The sequence below is a fragment of the Tamandua tetradactyla genome, chromosome 4 (assembly GCF_023851605.1).
Source record: "Tamandua tetradactyla isolate mTamTet1 chromosome 4, mTamTet1.pri, whole genome shotgun sequence".
Lineage (NCBI taxonomy): Eukaryota > Metazoa > Chordata > Mammalia > Pilosa > Myrmecophagidae > Tamandua > Tamandua tetradactyla.
In genome coordinates, this window is record NC_135330.1 from 60153250 (window position 1) to 60176766 (window position 23517).

Consider the following 23517-nt stretch of genomic DNA (forward strand, 5'->3'; position numbering starts at 1 on the left):
AACTTTAACGACATTTATTTTTCCATTTAACAGTTTTGGACATGGGCTGTTTGCAATATTTTGCTATTACAAGCAGCTGTAATGAACTTTTTGTTTATGAGCACAAGGCATATACTGATGCATATCTGCACAAAGCGGTGACACCAATGTGTACTTTTACCAGCAGCATTTGGTCTGCTCCACATCCTTGTGAATACTCAATATTTTAGGCCTTTTAATTTGTGCCAATTTGATTGTAGGGAAATGCAATATCATTGTGGTATTTTACATTTCTCTATCACCACTTGAGGTTGAGAAACTTCTTGTTCGTTGCCTAGTTGAATTATTTCTTTAAAAACATCACTTGCTCCCTGAGTTGTACAAACTTGAAGTGAATCCAACTTTATTACCCAAGAAGACTTTCCTTCAACACCCTATATTAGCTGAGAAGTAATTACTGTAGGCCTCACTTTATCTATGAGCAGAACTTGAGTATAATTCACAAAGACACAGAAAGGCATTGAATGACCCCTTATGAGACAGCCTAACCAAGGCAGTGTTAATAGAAACTAACTCTAAAATAATATATAGTACACCTTTGATAATTTTAGGAGATCCCAACATCTTTAAGAATCCTCTAATTATTTGATACCATTATAGAATATTAATTTTCCCAATAAAATGTCTTGCAATAGGTAGAGAAAAATAAGCTGCATTGAGGAGCAAATGCTAGGAATTCAGTTAGGCTTATTTCTTGGCCCACATATACCAGTCTGTCAGAGCTCATGATTCAAGTTTATGCCTCAGCAGAATCTGAAACTGTTATATGTCGTAGACCTCTGGAGTATGCAAATAGTTGAAACCTTGAAATGTTAAATCTTTGAATGCCAAGTATCTTCTGTACTTTTCTTTTATTATCGTCATAGTCTGTGCATCAAGATACATAGCAATGATAGCAGGTTTCTTTTTAAAGCTTAGTATTAAATATTAAATATCTTTTCCCATTTTAACTTTACATTACTCTGCCAAGAAAAAAAAAATTAAAACTCAAGTTATTTGAAGCCTGGACATACTTCCATGATTAGCCGGGCTATGTAAAAGTTGGTGGCTTTGATCTTGCTGCTGTATACTCAGATTCAGGCCCTAAAAAGATGGGACCAGGTTATAATTGTTTTTGAAAAGTCTGCTACAAAAATGGATGGCCTGTCATAAGCCAGGTTACAAAATAAGGATTGGGGTAAGGAAGGGACATTTTCTTTCAGAAACAGAATTTCTAAAGAGTCCCAGTTCATCATTTTTTCTCAAAATGGTCTGAGGAGGGAGTAAAATCTCAACATGAGCTTCAAAGTACTGTCTCTTTGAGGGAATGGTAGTTGCCTTACGGAGGGGGAGGGATAAATTGGACTATCCTCTTCCCCACCAACTAGGGGAAATGGAAATGGAAAGTTTATTGCCCAGTGAGTGTGAAAGTGGGCTGAAGCTTTGATGGTAAAGAATTCTCTAAGAGGTTTCTTCTAGAAACAGACAACTCAGACTCTTCCTCTCACTTCAGCAAAGAAGTTATTTTTAAAAGCACTTGGGAAGTTCCTATGCCACACCTCTGGTGGGAAGGCTCAGAGAAGGGAGTCATCAGTACAGCCACCTTCTAGGCCATAACGGAATTCCTGAAGATTGGAGACTCCATAGAAGTGTACAAAGGCAGCTGCCACCACCAGGACATGGAAAATCTGATGAGACTGGAACTGCAGGAATAAAAAAAAAGAAAAGCCTTTAGTATAATGGCAAAAAAGGAGAAGAAATTCTAGTGGGAGAAAACATCTGCCTCTTTCGGTTTCTTTAACAAAATTATTTTTTTACATCATAAAAGTGATATCTTTATTATAGAAAACTTTTAAAATAGTCCTGCTCAAAAGTACACCAAAATATTATTTTTTTACAGTTTTTTCTATGTGTATATACATATGTAATGCACAAACAGTGCAAGATTCCTAAGTCTATTACCACCTTTTTACTCAACCTTTAACTTTACTTTGGCCACTCACCATCATAGTCCCTACTGGAAGAGTCATTTCTTACCCATATGTCAAACTTTCCAGGAAAGAAGCGCTCAGGAATTCGAGCAGCATAAAGGCCAGCTCCAGTGATGTACATCACAGCCATGAGAAAGAACCAGCCCATCTGTCCCACTGTGGTGGCCTTGACAAAGCCCTCAGCGATAGTAAAGTGCATGGTGGGCACAACACCACTCAAGCCAAGTCCCAGGAACACTCCTGATCAAAGCAAACATAAAAACAATGAAAGAGCCACTGTGTGGAAGTCATTGTTATCTTACTCTAGATTCTAAAATGTTTATATTAATTAGCTATTTTTTGGTGAACAGTAAATAGTTAGGAAATTTAGCCAGATGGATAACAGCAGATATTTATTCCACAGCCCAAATGTCTAAGTGCTTATATAGCTATCTTTTAAGGAACACCAAGAACAAACACCTTAAGTTCTTCATTATTTGTTAAAGAGCCTAGGCAAGAATTATGTGAAACTCCTTCATGACTGACTCAGGTACAGAACTAGATTTCAAGGCTTCAGTTGGCTGAATAGATCACCTGGCTCCCAAGCCAAAGAAGAATAAGACACGTTTCCCATTAAAACTATAAGAAGCTGTACATAGCAGAGAAGCTTAGCCTACCTATAGTTATACCTAAGAATCGCCTTTGGAGGGCCTCTTTTGTGGCTCAGATGTGGCCTCTCTTTCTCTCTCTAAGCCCAACTCCGCAAGTGAAACCACTGCCCTCCCCCCTATTCGGGACATGACGTCCAGGGGTGAAAGTCTCCCTGGCAGCATGGGAGATGACCCCCCAGAGGTGAATCTGGCCCTGAAACCATGGCATCAACAATGCCATCCTTACTAAGAGGGGGAAAAGAAGTGTTACAAATAAGGTATCAGTGGCTGAGAGAGTTCAAAATAGAGTTGAGAGGCTACTCTGGAGGTCACTCTTACATAAGCTTCAGTTAGACATTGCAACAATCATAACTTGCCAACCCCTAACCAAAACCATTCCTGCCAATCCTATGGAATACTTAGGGCATTATATAAGATTCTACAAAGGTTCTATGTACTACTGTAACTTTCCAGAAACCTATAGCCTCCAGATGGGTCCCTGGACCAGATAAGTCCTGAAATGCTGAGGGACCAACTTCTTCAGAACATCAACTAGTTCCATCCCCCATTCCATATTAATAACAACCCCTTCCAACGTGAAAAAGTTAGAATGGGCATAGGCCAAATACTCCTAGAGAGTGGGAGAAAAATTAAAAGTGATGGTGGAGTTATACAGAGAAGGTCGGGTTTAACAAATCAGTATGAGTGCTGAACCAGTATATTGATATTTTAGTCTCCAGTACCTTAGAGCAGCTAGAAATAAAGACCTAAAACTGTGGAACTGAAACCCATAACAAACCCTGAAATCTGTTCTACAACTAATTGTTGCAATACACTTTGAAATTTATTGCTATTTTGTATATGTTATTTTTCACAAAAAAGAAAATAAAAGAATATAATAGAGAAGATAGGATTTAATAAATGAGTATGACTGCTGAGTCAATATATTGATAATTTTCTTGGTCTCCAGTGTCTTGGGAACAGCTAGAAGAAAAAATGAAAAATCATGAAACTGTATACCTATACCAAACTTTAACATCTGTTTTAACTACTTGTTAAAATGTACTTGGAAATTTATTGCTTTTTTGTATATACGTTATTTTTCATAATTAAAACAAAACAAAATCATAAGAAGCCTGATTAGGTAGGTAGGTAGATAGACCAAGCTTAGACCTCCTGAGTAGGTAGATAGACCAAGCTTAGAAGTTGTCCATTGTTGCTGGGACACACAAAATAAGGCTATACAGCAAGGGAAGAATGGGCACTTGTCTCAATACCATTGTATTCTACATAATGAGAGGGCAGAGACTATTACCTTCTTCTTCTTTGTAGATAACCTGTTTAAGCACTGTGCCTAAACATGGTTGGTGCTTGGTAAATATTTAATTCTTTTAACCAAAGGTTAAAACACAGTAGATTAAAGCATTTGACAAAATTCAGCATCCTTTTCTGATAAAAGCACTTCAGAAGATAGGAATCAAAGGTAACTTCCTCAATACAATAAAGGGCATATGCGAAAAACCGATAGCCAGCATTGTACTCAGTGGAGAAAGATTCAAAGTTTTCCCCCTAAGATGAGGAATGAGATAAGGATGTCCCCTGTCACCACTATTATTCAACATTTTACTAGAAGTCTGAGTTAGAACAATCAGGCAGGACAAAGAAATAAAAGGCATGCAAACTAACATGGGACAGAAATCCTGGAATGAGTGAGACTCAGCATCAAGGGACTGAGAAAAACCCTAGAATGAGCTGAGAATTAACATCAAGGGATTGAGAGAACCTTCTCGACCAAAGGGGGAAGAGTGAAATGAGACTAAGTGTCAATGGCTGAGAGATTCCAAATAGAGTTGAGAGGTGATCCTGGAGGTTATTCTTATGCATTAAGTAGATATCACCTTGTTGTTCAAGATGTAGTAGAGAGGCTGGAGGGAACTGCCTGAAAATGTAGAGCTGTGTTCCAGTAGCTATGTTTCTTGATGATGATTGAACAATGATATAGCTTTCACAATGAGACTCTGTGAATGTGAAAACCTTGTGTCTGATGCTCCTTTTAGCTACTATATCAACAGAAGAATAGAACATATGGAATAAAAATAAATGATAGGGGGAACAAATGCTAAATTTAGTTTGTAATGCTAGTGGTAAATGAAAGCGAGGGGTAAGGGGTATGGTAGGTATAATCTTTTTTTTCTCTATTATCGTTTTATTTCTTTTTCTGTTGTCTTTTTATTTCTTTTTCTAAATCGATGCAAATGTTCTAAGAAATGATGAATATGCAACTATGTGATGATACTAAGAATTACTGACTGTATATGTAGAATGGAATGATATCTTAATGTTTTGTTATTTTTTTAATTAATAAAAAAGTTAAAAAAAAAAAAAAAGGCATGCAGGGCCATGGTGGCTCAGCAGGGAGAGTGCTCACCTGCCATGCCAGAGACCTGGGTTCGTTTCCCAGTGCCTGCCCATGTAAAAAAATAAATACATAAATCTCTTAAAAAAAAAAAAAAAGGCATGCAAACTGGAAAGGAAGAAGTAAAACTTTCATTATTTGCAGATGACATGATACTATACTTGGAAAAATCCTGTGAAATCTACAACAAAGTTACTTGAGCTAATAAAATTCAGCAAGGTGGCAGGATATAAAATTAATGTGCAAAAATCAGTAATATTTCTATATACAAGCAATGCCCTAATTGAGGAATCAAGGAAAAAATTCAATTCAAAATGGAACTAAAAGAATCACACTTGGGAATGAACTTAACTAGGGACGTTGTGCTGGTTTGAAATGATGTATATCCCCTAGAAAAGCCATGTTTTAATCTAAATCCCATTTCGTAAAGGCAGAATAATCCCTATTCAATACTGTATGTTTGAAACTGTAATCAGATCATCTCCATGGATGATATGATTTAGTCAAGAGTGGTTGTTAAACTGGATTAGGTGACAACATGTCTCCATTCATTTGGGTGGATCTTGATAACTTTCTGGAGTCCTATAAAAGAGAGAACATTTTGGAGAATAAGTGTGATTCAGAGAGAGCCAGAGAAGAACGACATAACCATGAGAGCCCACATCGACCTTTGGCGATGAAGAAGGAAAACGCCTCCCCGGGAGCTTCATGAAACAGGAAGCTAGGAGAGAAAGCTAGCAGATGACGCCATGTATCCTTCCAGCTGAGAGAGACCATGACTGTGTTCACCATGTGCCTTCTTGGATGAGAGAGAGACCCTGAACTTCATCGACCTTATTGAACCAAGGTTATCCTTCCCTGGATACCTTTGATTGGACATTTCTATAGACTTATTGTAATTGGGAGATTATCTCAGCCCTAGAATAAACTTGCAACTTATTAAATTCCCCTTTTTAAAAGCCATTCTATTTCTGGTATATTGCATTCCAGCAGCTAGCAAACTAGAACAGACGTAAAGGACTTGTACACAGAAAACTACATAACATTGCTAAAAGAAATCAAAGAAGATCTAAATAGGTGGAAAGACATTCCCTGCTCATGGATAGGAAGGTTAAATATAGTTAAGATATCAATCCTACCAAAATTGATCTACAGATTCAATGCAGTACCAATCAAAATTCCAACAACCTACTTTGAAGACTTGGAAAAGCTAGTTACCAAATTGATCTGGAAGGGAAAAAAAACACAGGAGGTATTAAAAAGTCTAAAGGGAACGAAGACTAGTGGTAATTGGTGGTTGCTGCAGGTAATAAAAGCTTAAAATAAGAGTCTAAAGATGTTTGTGCTTGTAGCTACTATATTAGTTGTTACCAGTGTTTATGGTCAAGTGTTTTATTAATCAAACCAAGCCTTCCAAACAACTCTGGGTGTTTTAATTTTAACCTCTTTGTTTGAGTGCTTAGGACTCAGATCACTAAAATGATGGTGCCAGCTATATTTTTTAACTGTCTTTAACTGAGCATGGTTAAGAGCTGTCATATCTATGATTTCAGCTAACTGACCAGTTGGATGATCTGTCTATTAATATTTTACTAAAATAATATGAAAATGAGGGGAGAATCGAGCCTTGAGAATCCATGCTATTTTGAAAGTTCTAAATACAAATCAAGATTTGCAAGGGGCTCCCAAACTTCAAATCTTAGTGTCCACAGTGGAGCAAGGTGCACAGATATTGGTAAGGTTTGCACTATGTAGGCTCACCTACCTGCTCTTGTCTGCCGGTGCTTAGGAGTGGCAAACCGGTCCCACTGTGCCACAATGATGGCAGAAATCCCCAGGACACAGACGATGGAGAGGTAGATGAGCCGTGGCTGTGGGGAGCAGTAGAAGGAGTAGTAGAGCCAGGGGACAAAGCTCCCCATAATCAGTAGAGCGATCCCTGAATAGTCCAGTCTACGGAAAAAGTCACAAAGATTAAACAAATCAGTGGGAGAAAAAAAAAGAATCCCAATGGCTCATTTAACTGGTTCTTTCTGTTCTCTACCTACTCCCAGGTTTGAATATCCCTGGTCTCCCCTTACTTTCCATAAAATCTATCTTGTATCCTGGATTAAAATTCCACAAGATCAAGCACTTATATTTTACAGTAGAAAAGTTTCTAAGAATCCCTGATCACAGAACTTTATCCCTTTCCTTTAGTTCTGAAGGCTATATCCTCCTGGTTGATGACTCCTGGTTTATAGGAGATCTATCACAATTCAGCTGGCTCCCAGCATCACACTGAACAAGAGCTCTGAATATGCCCCAATTCAGATAAGTTGAATTTTAAAAACGAAATCTTCAGACTGGGAGTATTATTAAGAGGTGCTTTAGCTTCTTCTGTTTCAGTTGACTATTTAAATGATGAGAATGTATTCTTGTTATTGAAGGAAAAAGTAACTCACTATCATCACCATCAAAACTACTATCACCCCAATATATGGTCTGCAATATTTAAAATATACCTATTTGTATTCCTTTTGCATTATGAAGAAACAAGTACAATTTGTGTGACAGTTTTGAGACTGAAAGGTGAAAATTCTGCCTTCATTTGAATGAGTTGGTTGCTTTTTTTTTTAAGAGGGCAAGAATGTTATGGTGCTAAACTTGACAAAGAAGAAACCATTGAAATGCTGATAATTTTAATAATCTTTTTAAAAGCACTGAGGGGGCAAAGATTTAAAATTATGTCATAACAAAAATAAATCTATAAATCTGTTTCATATTACTAACTAGAGTTTCAGTTAATTCAATTTCTAATAAATATTTTTTTCTAGTAACTATTTACTATAAAGATTCTAAAAATGGAAAAAACAAAAACCTAACGAACTAAAAAACAAAACTACCATCACCACCACCATCACAAAAAACACAAGCAAACAAATAAATAGAACTCAAGGCTCAGAATGGGGGAACAGGGAAAGCATTAGATGATGGACATCCGGGGCTTCCAGCAATGCATGGGCAGCAAAGATAAGCTTTCCGTGACTGGTGAGCAGGAGCACAAGCAGAAGGAAGCACAGGATACTTTACCACACCCTGTCCTGGCTTGGGCCAACAGGAAGGTAAGCTAGTACTAGGTACAAGGTCTCAGAAAGCAGCTTTGGGAAGGAAACTTGGCAACTTGTACTCCAGTTTCACAACGGATGAGTCATGCAACTTTACATGTGCAGATAGAAAAAATATTCCACAATTAGGTTCTATCTGTTGATGAGGCTGTACTGAATTTTTTCATGAAGGACTTAAAAGAAAAGCTTCATCACCCACAAAATAGAAAGCATTTCCTCCTGGCATATCAGAGAATCTTTACGGCTTAGCGAAGTATCCAGCACCCAGTCAGCACAGGGATCACAAGGTATGATAATATACACATGCAAATCTTTTCCTACTGATTTTTTTAAAAAATATTTTTATTGACAAATCTTCACACACGTACATTCCATACACGGTATAAAATCAATGGCTCACAATATCATCACATGGTTATGTATACATCATCATGATCATTTTGTAGATCATTTGCATTACTCCAGAAAAAGAAAAAGAAAGAAGAAAAATGCATACATACCATACTCTTTTTTTTTTTGGGTATATGGGTCGGGAATTGAATTTGGGTCTCCCGCATGACAGGCAAACATTCTACCCCTAAACCACCCATGCAACCCTTACTGATGTTCCTTTTACTCACTTGGAAAAAGTCCGAGAAACTTTCTCTGAATGACAATAGACAGTGTGAAAGAGCCAGGAGAAACTGAGGCAGAGCACTGCACCCAAAAAGAACATCCCAAAAACCACCTTCTCCTGTAGAGGGGCCATGAAGTACATATTTGGTCTGAGCATGGTCAAGATTCCCAAAAAGAGAAATAGCACAAAACCTACAAGAGGAAAAAAAAAAGTGTGAATAAAGAGGGAGTGTGTGTGCTTTGACAGTGTCAGGATAGTTAATAGTATTAAATCATACAGGGTTTCACTATGAGAATTACAGTCCAACATTTCAGGAGAAAATGGCACCAGTTATATTTCTAAATTCAGTAGAAAAGGCAAGTTTTTGAAATGCTGGCATTTCTGTACAACAGGAAATTATGAAGTAGAATCGCCTCCACCTAGAATAATTCTGCAAAGGATCATAAGAGAACATCTAGTTCCAATTTCTTTTCCAATTTCTAGTCCATACTCCCCCAGTCTTAAAAGATCAGTGACCAAAGGTCAACCAAGGGCACTGGTAATTTAAAAGCACGATTCCAGCTATCAATCCATCAGAGTATCTTTGCTCTTATTCCCTTCTCACAGATCAAGGCTATATAGTCCTTTGGCATTTAAGGAGATAACAAGTTGGATTTTTTTTCCCCATCTCAATCACTTACCAAGCAGATGGGTCCAGATGTTGCCAGTTTCTGTATGGATGCGGAAGATGCTCTTGAAGCAAGCCCGAAAAGAGGGCATGGGTGGTCTGTGGCCATGTAGTAGGTAGTCATTGTCCTTCAGCCAGTCGGGGAGCACATCATATGGGATGACCCTCCAACGTCCCTCCCAGACCTAGAATATATACATACTCTTTCTAGGTAGGCCCTGGAGAATACCAGCTTCCCCAAAGGCACGGGAGGAAGGAGAGGCAGTCTAGGAGGGTGTCAATCGAGTTTTGGATAGTTCCAGTTATTTTTACACTGTTTAATGTGTAAACAGCCAGACAGTGGAGATATCCAAGGCAAAGCAAGAGTGAGGCTCATAGAGTATTAACCCATAACTGGACCACTTATTTTTATTTTTTATTTTTATGTTTTTGTTTAGTCAAGTTGGGTTATCTGAATATGCTTTAGATGAACATTTTCCAACCCTTAAAAAATATTTATGTTTCACAACCTCTTTTAAACTACTTGAAATTTCAAAATTAACCAAACAATGTGAATGAAAGCAAAGCAATGAAAGTTATACATATGGTTTCGGTTTTTAAAAATCTACAGATCACTCCTTTGCCTCTTTGCTCCAGGAGATTCTGTTTGTCCCCTGTTCCATCCTTTCCATCAATTAGAGTCTAAGCGCTTTCTTGGCTGGGATTATGTGTTTTTTTTAAAGCAGGGTTTCTGAACTGAGCATTCATGGTCAATGAACAGAATCCAGGGAGTGGATGGAAATGTGGATGGAAAAACATTATCTTCATTGATGTCTAATTAATATTTAGCATTTCCCTTACTAATAAACATAGGTAACAAAGCATGATAGTATTAGATTCTTCACTAATAGAAATCACAGATATTTTCATACCTCATTATAGTCTTGCAGATCTCTTGCAGAAAATATTGTTTCTACTCACCACTACTTAGAAATCTAATAAAATATGCTAAGGCTTGTCATTAACACATTTTAAATGAATTAATAAAGGAATCCATATTACTCTATCACATTTAAATATTTTGATGGCTGTCAAAGAAATCAGTGGTACAAAAAAAGTTATGGACCCATGTTTTAAGAGTATATTTTGAACAATGCACAACACAGCAGGCAGTACAAACTTAGCCATCTTTTCTCTTGATTTACTTCATCTTAAGCAGAAAACAAACCCACCCACAGGAGTAAAAGCTTTTCAACGCAATGCATACTCTGAACCGGAAAGCCTTGCCTGCTTGCTTCCCAGTAAGCCAGCTACCCTTCCCATTTCAGGACAGAAGCTTTTAGGCTGTACCTTATATACAAACTCCTCCATTTTCTCCATGGCATGGTGGGCTTGAAGGGGAAGTGTCAGTACTCGCACCTCCTCCTCTTCTTCCTGGGGCACTGGGCATGTTTGCTCTTCTTCAGCCTAAAGGGGAAAAAACAAACAAATAAACAAGCAAACCTTAAGGAATCATCTCTTTAAGTAATTGTATTACTCCAAATCAGAGAGATCCAGAAATCTTAAATTTAATATTTCTGCCCAACCTCTCTCTCCTATTAGGGCCATGTGGCCTCTTCTCCAAAAGCATGATACTTACTGGGTTGAAAACACTATGGTCATTTATTAATACTTTGTGAATGCTGAAGTCAAAGAACACAGGAGACAGACCGATTGAAATTGGCTATCTAAGGGGCACAGGATAAACACACCAGTCCTAAGCGTTCTTTAATTTTAACGATTTCCCACTTTCAGATCACAAAACTGTCAAAGCAATGAAAAAGACACAGTGTCAGAGATTCTCTTCATTTAATTCTGCCCACAGTTCTCTGGAAGCTGACTCAGGGAAGTTACAGTGACTGAAACTTTGTATCCACAGCAGTTCGCAGTGGTTTCACCTCCCTAGTACTGGTTCCCTGGAAAGAAGTAGCACTGATTTCTGTACCCAAAGGACACCCAAGGCTCCAAACCAAGAAGATATACATAGCGGTTCAACTTCTTCTCTGGGCCAGTTTCTCTTTCTTATCTGTCGATTGTCCATGATATACAAATAATCCTTCTTAGACAAGATCCCTACTTGTCTCCCTTAATATCCTTTCTTTTTCTCAGTAACAAAGCCCTTGGGTTTATTCCGGGTGACAATGTACCCAATGAAAAGATATATTTCCTTATCCTTATTTCTTACGAACATGGTAAGTAACTAACTTTTGGCTTATGAGATGAAAATGGGAGTGTTGCAAGGTACGTTTAGAAAGTGTTTTAAAAATGTAAAGAATGAACCCTTCTTCTCCTTTCCCCTTCCTCCTTTGTGGAAGCTAGAATGTGGGCATGATGGGCAGCAGATTAAGATGGAATAGCAAGACAGAAGGAGCCTGAGTCCCTGACAGTGGTAGAGTCTACAAACAATCTTGGTTTGATTACTTCCAAGGTTATTTATGTGAAAGAGACTTTTATCTTAACCTGCTGGATTTCAGGCCTTGTGCTAAGCACTGAGGTTACAGAGATAAGTGAACCTGCAAAAGCTCACTGTGGGAAAAACAGACAAATAGATACTTATAATACAGTCTGATAAGTACTTAAATAGAGATATTCCCAGGGTACTATGGTTTCTCCTTTTGGGAGAAAGCTAAGATCTTTTTTTTTTTTTTTTTTAAAAAGGAGACTGACAGAAGCCTAAGGGAATGACTTCTGGGAAGACGACTTACTTTGGTTGGGTTGGTGATTACCCGTTTGCCCTTCTCTTCTAGCAGGGGTCCCAGTTCAGCCAATTCCACCGTGTCAGTTTCCCTGTTACTGGCGGGAGCCCCATTGCCCTGTGTCACCACAGATCCTTTGTGGGAAGACATCTGGCTGGTACCTCAATACCCTGCAGCTTCAGCTTGGGGAAAGGTTGGGGTCTCTCAGCCCCAGGGGGCAGAGATCTCCCTGTGATGGTAGACACTAAAAGCAAACACAAACATGAAGGGTGTCGACAATTTATTCCTCTTATAGTTTAATTCCTACAATTCAATACTGAATAAAATAAGACACAGCTAAACAACTCACACTATGTCCCCAACTGTAAAGGCCAGTTAACTGCTTAAATGAAACCTATTCCTTCCTCTTCAATATCACCCTTTACCCAGAACTTCACTAATCTGACAGATAAGGCTGAAAATATATCTGGATGTCTATTTTCAAAGGTTTGGTGGTTATTTGCCAAACTGTCATCACAGAAAAACAGCAACCAATCCTTCATTCCCTCTCACAGACTTGGATTCCCATTAGTGAGAAAAGTCTTCCTACCCTTCCCCAAATTCATTCTGCCCAAGAAAACCTGGCTCTGAGATTGAGGAACAAAAATATGAGGCCAACACCCGACTACAATTACTACAAGACTACCCAGGATTAAAAAATGAATTAAATTCCACTGAATTCAGCAGTTACCTCTGCTGTGCTAAATGCATGCAAAAGAAACTTGGTCATGGCCTGGATGCCCAGTAGTTAAATTCTCTTCAAGCTCTACTAATTCACTATTATAGGATTATAGCCTGGGTTCAATACTTGGGTAAGAAGTTTTTATCAGGGTCTCCTTAAAGCAAGCAATAACTTACCTGGAAGCAGGTAACTGAAGACAAGGAGGCAGCCCTAGCCTTGCCCTTTGACACACAAACACACACACACACACCACCCAATCTGTTCTGCAAGGGCTTGTCTCAACCACCATAGCCCATAATCTGAGTCCCCCTCAGATTAGTTTTTCACAAACGAGAGACAGGCACAAGTTCTTTTAGGAAAACCAGAGGAATGCAAAAATCAGTTTTCTAGGAAAAGTTTCAGAAATATTTCAGGTTTTCCTGGGTTGGACCTTAGGTAGTAGTTTTTGATCATGCTTGAGGGAAAAGCAAATAATAATGGAAAGCGCGGAAAAGTGTCCAAAAATTTCTACTGTATTATAAATGACTAGCTCTTTTTATTCAAGAGCAATAACAATTTGTTCATAATTGGATGCATATAGTCAGGGAAGGGTAATTCTAAAGTTTCATAGCAGTCATGCTGTGCTCAACACACACGCATAGCTGAAAGCAATAGCAAGTCTTGTCCAAGAGAGTAAAAAACAATAACTCACTCTTCAGGAGACCTTTATGTGGTATCAACACATAGACTGTTCCTCTTCCTTTAAATGTGCAAGCCTCTGACAAGACAGATGCCACCACACACTCATAGTCAACAACTGAGCCCAAGGAGAACAGGAAACCAGAGGCCCCTGAAAACCTCAGGAGATAGGCAACTCACGTGAGAAGAAACATTAGGAAATCTTTCTCAGTAGTCTTACCACAAGACATTTTCTTAAAGTGAAACACTACTCAAAATAAACTGCTTTACCAAGAAATAATTTATACTGTCAGCAAAAAATAAAAATGGTTTTGGGCATCTTGGAGAAGTTTGAAAAGGGGAACATACTATGCTTTTAACACTGGTTACCAGTAATTTAGAAGAAGGCCACAAGGGCTAAAAAGAAATCTGTCCTCAGGTTTGGGGATGCAGTATTACATGGATCATAAATTGATACACATCGCTAATTTTGGTCAGATCTGATATTTCAGAACAGATGAATGAATGAATACACATGTTGGGCAGTATTTTAGTCAGCAGTATTCTTGCCATTAGCTAAGGGTTTGTGTACTTTTTCTTGTGCTTGTGGGATTCTTTCCTATCCCCATTCCCAGAATAAGTCAACATATTCATTAAATACTGAGCATATGTATTTAGTCCTAGCACCCTAGGTCATTCTAAGATATCATGCAAAATATGAAATTGAGTAAGTTACACCATATTCCTTTTATTAGATTCCTAGGGCTGCCATAACAAACTGCCACAAAGTAGGTGGTTTAAAACAACAGAAATTTGTTCTCTCACAGTTCTGGAAGACAGATGTTCAAAATCAAGGTGTTGGCAGGGCCATGCTCCCTCTGAAGCCTCCAGAAGAGGATCCTTCTTTTTCTCTTCCAGCTTCTGGCAGCCCCAGGTATTCCTTGGCTTTCCAATCTCTGCCTCCCTCTTCCCATGACTATCTTCCCTATCTCTGTGTATCCAAATTTCCCTCTTCTTATAAGGACACCAGTCATTGGATTTCAGGCCCATCCTAATTCAGCATGACTTTGTCTTGACTAATTACATCTCCAAAATCTTATTTCCAAATAAGGTCACATTCACAGGTTCTAGTAGACATGAAATTTGGGGGGACACTATTCTACCTAAGACAGTCCTCCAAGAGCCTACAATCAGATAGCATAAGGTAGTTTGTGATACATACAAAACAAGTGACTCAGGTTCATTGCTACAGGAGCGCCATGAAGGTAGAGAACACTTCAACTAGAAAGGTCATACACTGAGCTCAGCTAGAGTGTTAACTATGTTATTAGAGGCAACGAGAATAATACAGACAAACATTAAGTTGGGCAATTAAAAGCAGAGATTAGACCCAGGATCCAGTTTGGCATTCTTACTAATTTCTTCACTTGCTTTGAAAAATCTTTCTAATGCCCTTAAGTCTAAATTCTCTTACGATGACCTAAATCCCTTAGCAATCATCAAAGTCTTTTCCCTTTCCAGGCCAAATCATTTTCTGCTAATTCTTCTGATTCCTTGCAGTTTCATTATCACAAGCTCCTATATACACCTACCCACCTCAGCACACACACCCTGTTTTTTTTAGCCTCAGAGTCACTAAATTCAACAGAAACCCCAGTTAACTCACAAACCAACCATGATCCTCAACTCATCATACAAGAGATACCATCGTGCATTAAAGTACATACAACGGCGGTCAATGGAGATCATGTCACCATAGTGAGCAAAGTCCACTGTCCAGTTTGGTCTTCTAAACTGCAGCAACACAGAGACAGGAAAGGCAGAAATAGGGATTGGAGGCCTGATAAGAAAGAAGAACAAATGATCCTAGGGCCTGAAAATATCACTTCTGATAGAGTGGACCATTTGCAAAGACCTGGGAATTACAAGCAAGTGTTTTAGTCTCTACTATATAAAATCAGTACAACCCCCTAAGGTTTTTTTTCTAAACTTTTTTTTTATTGTATAGTATAACATATATACAAAGAAAAGAAATAAAAAAGCAAGTTTTCAAAGTACTCTTCAAAAATGGTTAAAAGATAGATCTCAGAGTTTGTCACGGGCTACCATACAATTCTCTCATATTTTTCCTTCTAGCTGCTCCAGGATACAGGAGGCTACAGGACTTAAATACTTTTTTATCATCACACTTGACCTTTTTTTTTTGGTGAACAATAACATATATACAAAAAAGCTATAAATTTCCAAGCACAGCACCACAATTAGTTGTAGAACATAGTTCAGACTTTGACATGGGTTACAATTTCATAATTTTAGGTTTTTACTTCTAGCTGCTCTAAAATACTGGAGACTAAAAGAGTTATCAAATTAATGATTCAGCATTCATATTCATTTGTTAAGTCCTATCTTCTATGTATTATTCCACCATCACCTTTAATCTTTCCATACCTCTCATTGGAAACCCCTAAGGTTCTAGACTGATTGTGGGATTATTCAGGAGAGCCAAAATCCACTTCTTCAACTTCCTGTCAGCTTTTTATGTCTTATGTATCTCAGAGGAAACATTACCCCTCAAACCTGCCACATCCAACACATTGTAACTGAGCCAACTTCACTGAGTACATTTTTGATGGGTTTCTTTAACTCAAGCTAATAACCACTAAGCTTTTCAACTGGATAAACCTAGGATATTAGAGAGTAAAGCTGTAGAGGTAGGGAGGTGTTTGTCTTCCTACAAATAAAATAATCCTGTACCAAACTTGGGAACAGATAGATTTTTACTCACCAGCCAGTTAGCTGAAGAGTTTATTTCCTTTCCAGCTTTTTGAGACATTTATTCTGTGATCCAGTGCCCAAGTTTTTTTCTTTTTTTTTTTTTTGCATGGGCAGGCACCGGGAATTGAACCTAAGTCTCTGGCATGGCAGGCAAGAACTCTGTCTGCTGAGCTACCATGGCCCACTGTGCCCAAGTTTTTTAGGCTATAGCACACTGTTTCCCAAGAGTCAAAGGAAAAAGCTCAAGAGTCAAAAAGCTCCTTCTGGGAGTTTTTAACTTGGAGTCCTTGGACCCATGCTCTGTCTGTGCCTACCTTCATTCTTATCGTTGTAAAGCAACCTAGTCCAGCAGTAAAGACAACAATACAACCATCTTTTCCTCTCTTGACTCCCTTTTTAGGGAGGGTGGCTTCACATCATTGTTGGGGAAAAAAGAGTCAAGGTAAAGGAGCCCATGTTTAAAAATGATCAAAGTGTGGTAATGGGATGATCCTGAAACCCTGTTGCTCAGTATATATCTGGACGAACTGAGTGTGGAGACACAAATGGACACTTGCACACTGGTGTCTATGGCAGCAGTGTTCACAATCCACAAAAGATGGAAGCAGTCTAAGGGTACAATGACGGATGATTAGAAAAGGGAACTACAGTGCATATATACAACGGACTACTGAGTGGCCACAAGAAGGATGAAATTGTGAGGCATGCAACTAGACAAATGAACTTTAAGGATTGTATGTCAATGAAATATCAAAAATAAAAAGAGAAATATTATCATGCCTCACTCATATGGACTAACTATAATATAAAAACTCAGTAGACTGAAGTCAAGGTTATAAGGTAGGGGCCTATTATAAAGAATGCTAGATTGTAAGCTCTTACAGCATAAATATTCACGAGACGTAATTGTTATTTCTAAATTCTGAGATACTGAGCTGTTTGTTTATAACCTGATCATTCCTAGAAACTTCGGGTATTTATGTGACACCTGAAACACAGAATTGGAGCTCTGAAACTATAAAAGTCAGCAGTACCCCATACAGGAACTGTTTAAAAAGTTGAGAAAGTGATCAGACTTGAGTAGAGATAGGAATGAAGCTGATCTGGATAGGACTAAGGTAAATCAGAATACAGGGTAAAGGATGATATGGTCCATATTTAAAGACTTTAACCTCTGTGTGAGATCAAAGGGAGAGATGTTTATTTGGTGCAAAATTTATATTTTGGGTAGTGCATTTCCTAATCTAACTTGTATGGTCAGTTTACTTGAACACCATAAGTACATGAAATCTTGAATAGGGTGTGAGACTTTGTTGGTTTGTCTAGGTTAGTATGATGCCCTGATATATCCCAGAGTAATCTGGGCAGTAAATAAAGAAGAATTTCAGGTCCCATTGGGGCACTGGGGAGAAAGGAGGAGATATTAAACTTCCCCATTTGGAGAATTTCTGATATCCTCACAAGCAGCAGAGACAAACAAATCAACAGGCCAAGCTCTCAATCTTGGGGTTTGTCCCCATGAAACTATTCCTGAAAAGGACTGGCTAAGCCTACTTAAAATCAGGCCTAAAAGACACTCCCAGAGTACCTGTTTTGTTACTCAGATGTGACCTCTGTCTCTAAGCTGACATGGCACATGAACTCACTACCCTCCCCTGTCACGTAGGACATGATTCCCAGGGGTGTAAATCTCCCTGGAAACGTGGGAGAGAAATCCCAGGATGAGCTGGGATCTGGCATCAAGGGATTAAGAAAGCCTTCTTGACCAAAAGGGGGAAGAGAGAAATGAGATGAAATAGTTTCAGTGGCTGAGAGATTTCAAACAGAGTCTGAAGGTTATCCTTACTCATTATATAGATATCCCTTTTTAGTTTATGAAGTGGCTAGAGGGAAGTACCTGAAACTGTCGTGCTGTGTTCCAATAGGTTTCATTCTTGAAGATGACTGTACAACAATATAGCTTTTACAGTGTAACTGTGTGATTGTGAACACCTTGTGTTTGATGCTCCTTTTATCTAGGGTATGGACAGATGAATGAAAAATATGGATAAATAATATGAGTGAAGACTATGGGGGACAAAGGTTAAAATAAATTGGACAGATGGAAATACTAGTGGTCAATGAGAGGAAGCGGTAAGGGGTATGGTATGTATGAGTTTTTTCTATTTTCTTTTTTTGGAGTGACGCAAATGTTCTAAAAAATGATCATGGTGATGAATACACAACTATGTGATGATATTATGAGCCACTGATTGTACACCATGTATGGACTGTTCGTATGTTAAGATTTATCAATAAAATATATATTTTTAACAGGGTCGAGAGGTTATCCTGGAGGTTACTCTTAACGCATTAAGTAGATATCACCTTGTTATTCAAGATGTAGTGGAGAGGCTGGAGGGAACTGCCTGAAAATGTAGAGCTGTGTTCCAGTAGCCATGTTTCTTGATGATGACTGAATAATGATATAGCTTTCACAATGTGACTGTGTGATTGTGAAAACCTTCTGATGCTCCTTTTATCTACCATGTCAACAGACAAGTAGAACATATGGAATAAAAATAAATAAAAGGGGGAACAAATGTTAAAATAAATTTAGTTTGAAATGCTAGTGATAAATGAAAGTAAGGGGTAAGCGGTATGGTATGTATAATCTTTTTTTTTCTGTTATTGTTTTATTTCTTTATGCAACTATGTGATGCATATGCATCATATGCAACTATGTGATAATACTGAGAATTACTGATTATATGTGTAGAATGGAATGATATGTTGATGTTTGTTTGTTCTTAATTTTTCTAATTAATAAATTAATTTTTAAAAGTTTAAAATATATATATATGTATTTTTAAAAATGTAGTAACAGGGCCTTAGTTCTCCAACCTCATGTCAAGTACCAGTGAATACAGGCTGAAGTGGAAAATCACACTCCAACTTCCTTTGTAGTTCTCCCCCAACTAAAGCTTACCCAACAGAAGAAAGAGGTCTTTTAGATCCTATCCTTAAGGGACACAAGAAAACTTTCTGAATGCCTGGCAAAAACAAAACTGTAAACAATATATAGGTAGGTGTGTGAGAGAGTTTCAAGACAGTGTCTGTTTTTAACATCTGACTTCCAAGTACATCACCAAATCTAACACACTCCGGTTAACTCACAAACCAACCACAGCCTCAATATAGTTAGTCAGTACAGGTGCACTCAATCTATACTGCAGACCTCGGAAACAAAAATAAACTAGGTACATGCCTGAAAATCAGTCACTTAGAACTGGTCTGGCTAGAGGGCATTTACCAGGATCTTTTCAAGCCAAGATAGCTACAAACTTTATAAACATTAATCACGCCCCCAACATTTCTGAGCAAGAAAAAGAAATCAACTTCAAGCATGGTGAGAGGAACAAAGCAAGGTAGGTGACATTAGGAACAACGGACAGTAAGGACAAAATGTAATGACTTTGATCAGTACCAGCACCAGAAGAAAAAACACAATAATCAACTTTTGGATTTAAAGATGGTTTAAGTTTCTTAAGGTGGCTGGGTCAGGTTCTAGCACACCATCTGACTTCTTTGGGTAAACCAAATCATTTAACTCATCAGCTGATCACAAATAGATGGAAAGGGGTAACTAACCTACCATGGGTGTCAAGAGTTTGGCTTCATATTACAAGAATCAAAGGAATTTCCCAGGGAAACAGAGAACAAATTTTCTAGGCTAGAAAGAAGTCCAAATTCTATCTTTTATTTATCTGAGAATATCTGCTGTGTATTGACTATGCTCATGTATTGTGGCTATAGAGACAGGACAAAGAATTAAAGGTTTGACATAACTGTTAGTATGTATTTTAAGAGAGGGAAATAACTTTTGTTTTTCTAATAACATCACTACAAGGCTAAATACCATAATGTGCTGTAGGAAGCCAGAAGAAAAGCTCACTTTTAGTTGAAGTGATTAGAAAAAGTTTTGTGTAAGATTTAAGCAAGGTTCTTGATAGTTAAAGATGGGAGAAGGAATTGCAGAAGGCTATAGTATCATGAACAAAGGCTTGAAAGAACAAGGCTTCTAGGGCATTGAATGATACATTTTTTTTCCACAAGGGAGTCTTGCATAGGTGGAATGAGGCCAGAATAAAAAAAACTGAAGACAGATTAAAAGCCTTCCTAAGGAGGTGTACTTTATCTGTAAGCAAAGCGGGAGCCTCAGTGGATTAATGTTGATTCCTGTTACTTATCTGAGATTCTCATATACTTGCAGGTAAAGTGGTAACTTGATTTTTTTTTTTTAAACCCTTGGGAATCATGTAGTTTGTTGGTCACTGAGAACAGAATACTTTCAGATTCTACTCTGCAATTAGGTATATTTGTCATGGCCTATCCTCAAAAGGACCTTTGGAGGTAACACCAGTTTTTCTGTTGGTTTGTTTTGAGATTGATTCCCCTAGTATCAACCACAAAACGGGTGCACAGAAGTTACTTCTGGAATAAAGAAATTTAGTGGCTGCCAGTGGGGGTAAGGGTGGTAGTGGGGTATACAACTGCTACCCTAACTTGCCAACCTGTTTAGCCCTGTCCAGTCTAAACTCCTGCGCTATTTTGATAAAATAAAACCTCAGAAACAGCAATATCTCCATCACAAGCTATTCAGCTGCTACCAAGAGAGAAAGTAGTGAAGAGATCCTACACTTAAGCCATCATAATTTTCAGATTTAAGAAGGCAGCCTCTATAGTCACCGAAGTGTTTTCTAGCCTGTTTTCGAAGTACTTGGGTAAATACTACGGTTAACCTAGTAAAGTACATGGCCTCCTATTGCTCCTCTGGCATCTGAAACTGTGTAAACCGGAATTTGTCAGTTTCCCACTTTATGAAGCACCAAGAAAAAGAAGCAAAACATTTACCTCTTAAAAAAAATCGAAGGCTTGAAGACCAAACCTCATCATTCTTAGCTTTCTAAGGGAATGAAATTTCGTTTTTCCCAAATTAATTTATATTTTGCTCACATTTCAGCTCCCAGGTTTGCCCTAACCCGGTAAACTGTCCGCCAAGCCTCTCCTCTCCCATCATGGTAGGGGCAGTTACCTGATGACCTGTCAACGACTGTTGTTGGTCAAGGAACCTTAGCGCTTCCCAGACCACCCAAGGCCGGTATTCCTGTCCCGGAGCTGCTGTGCTGCGTCTCAGGCCCATTTCCCCACTGCCCACTCGCCCCGCGCGGGCCGGTCCCTTCCCGACTCTAAGCCTGAACCCCGGGCCGGGACGACGCAGCACTCACCAGGGCCGTTGGGGGTCGGGGGTAAAACTGGGGGACGCGTTTAAAATGTTGGCTAGGCCGCCTCGAAGGCTGCGCGGAGTGGGAGGGGCCGGAAGTGTTTACTACAGCGACCGCGAAGAAGCCGCAGGCCCCGGCGGCCGCAGGGCCAGGGCCGGGGTCACGGAGGCCGCGGGACCCTCGGGATGTCTTAGGCCGGTCTACTCCACCCTGATCTTTCCTCAGGTCTCGCCGGAGGCTCCCCGAGGTGCCGTCACTTACCGCCGGGCGGGCGGGCTCTGCGGGGGGCCGGGATCCCCCGCGCTACATCCCGCGGCGCTGGAGGCGGCCTGCGGCCGAGCGGCCCCGGATCTTCAGCGCCCTCCCCGCGCCGGAAGGGACCACGCGACGACTCAGCGTCACCTCCGCAGCCGCGTCACCACTTCTTGGGCTCTACCTTGCCACCAATTCCTGGCATTCCTGCCCAAGTCCCAATCACAGGGCCGCTCCTCTTCGCCACACCCCGCGCCCACAGGGGCCGCCTCCTCCCGCCCACGCCCGGCCCCCTCCAGGATAGGCCCCGCCCACCCCATCCCAGGCCCCACCTCCGCGCTCTGCTCCAAAAACAGTCTCAACATTATCCAATTCCAAACTCCACCTGGAAAAAGGAGAGGACCGCCCTCGCGAGGACCCATTCCTTCAAGTCACAACCTGGAGCGCGTGATGAAGGAATTTCAGGGAATTAGACCAAACCCTGCAAAGGAATGCTAAATTTCCTACCACACACCTGTCTCTCAGCTAGAAAATCTATCGCATCTAGTTTACTATCAGTACAAGTCGTTTCATCTCCCAAACATTTCTCAATTAGTCCTTTCTTCTTCAACCTTATGGTCCCCTCCTTCCCTCATTTATCGCGAGTGGACTATGTGCCATATCCTGGGCTGTTTTCGTTTTGGCTTCTGTTTTGCATATCTGGGAAACAAAAGCGTGCTGCAGCTCTCACGTGAATCAGAATACAGAAAATAAAATGATTTGAGAGACAATTTTACTCGACTCTTCTAAGGATAGAAGATAACTAGTGCTATTTTAGGTGCAGAAGAAGTTAATTCATTACTAAGAACAGATCCCTTGGGGCATACGGCTTAATTCTCTTAGGCAGTTACAAGTATGGGCTCTGCTGACACACAGATCTAGACTTGTGTCCCTCGCCAGCCTCTGATCTTGAGAATTGCTGAACTACAGTAGATAATTGTGTCTGTTTGAAGAGTGGGAATAAAATAGTGCTATTTCATTGGATCTTTGTCAGAATTAAGAGATGATTCATGCAGGCGCTTAGTATGATGTCTGGCACATAATACATGTTTCATAAACATTAGCTATTACTGTGTTGACCACTGTATAAAACCCTCAGAAACTTCCACTGTCCACAAGATTGGGTTCAAGTTATTCCGCATGGCATTACAAGAACCTTTACAAACTGGCTCCAACCTACTCAGGCTCATCTTTCTCCACTTTACCTCTTGCATCTTCTTCACAACAAACTTTCCCTAGTTCTCTAAACATGAACCTATCTTTTATTCCTACACGCTTCTGTACCTACTGGTTCTTCTGTTGGACTTCTCTTTCCCCCATTCTCTGCCTCAAGATCCAAGCAACAATGTTCTGGGAAATGATCATGATGATGAATATGCAACTATGTGATGATATTGTGAATTGCTGAGTGTATGTGTTGGGAATGTTTGTTTCTTGTAATTTTTTTTAATTAAGCAACATACAATGTCCAGAACTAGGTTTGATTTTTGACTTCAGTAATACGGTAAGTTCACATTCAGGCTCTGTCAGCCACTGACCAGCTGTATGTCCTTTGGCAAGTCCTTAGTCCTTGGTTCAAATTAATACTCAGCATGGCACATAATACATGGCTGTTACTAAAATGTTAATTCCCTTTCTCTTCTTCCTCCTC

The 23517-nt window shown here is 39.4% G+C and overlaps 1 protein-coding gene across 2 annotated transcripts; it reads right to left on the bottom strand.

The window, feature by feature from the left end:
• Positions 1 to 873: 873 nt before the first annotated feature.
• Positions 874 to 22072, bottom strand: ADIPOR1 (adiponectin receptor 1). 2 transcript variants are annotated; one of them, XM_077157434.1, is made up of 8 exons: positions 21837 to 22072; positions 12168 to 12402; positions 10774 to 10890; positions 9458 to 9629; positions 8782 to 8968; positions 6820 to 7007; positions 2056 to 2249; positions 874 to 1721 (listed from the first exon to the last, which is right to left on the bottom strand). In XM_077157434.1, exons 2-8 carry the CDS (start codon positions 12306 to 12308, stop codon positions 1593 to 1595), a joined length of 1128 nt encoding a protein of 375 aa, XP_077013549.1. In that variant the 5' UTR covers positions 12309 to 12402; positions 21837 to 22072; the 3' UTR covers positions 874 to 1592. The 2 variants fall into 2 exon arrangements, with proteins under 2 accessions (XP_077013549.1, XP_077013550.1); XM_077157435.1 differs by lacking the exon at positions 21837 to 22072 and adding an exon at positions 21579 to 21699.
• Between the last annotated feature and the right edge of the window lie 1445 nt (positions 22073 to 23517).

What these genes read in the sequence shown, in the direction of transcription:
- ADIPOR1 (XM_077157434.1), bottom strand. Translation starts at nt 12,308, where the DNA reads ATGTCTTCCCACAAAGGATCTGTGGTGACACAGGGCAATGGGGCTCCC. An exon ending in GTTTCTCGGACTTTTTCCAA is followed by an intron (nt 7,008 to 8,781) that starts GTGAGTAAAAGG and finishes CTTTTTCCGTAG; the next exon opens with ACTGGACTATTCAGGGATCG. An exon ending in GCACCGGCAGACAAGAGCAG is followed by an intron (nt 2,250 to 6,819) that starts GTAGGTGAGCCT and finishes TGCTTTGATCAG; the next exon opens with GAGTGTTCCTGGGACTTGGC.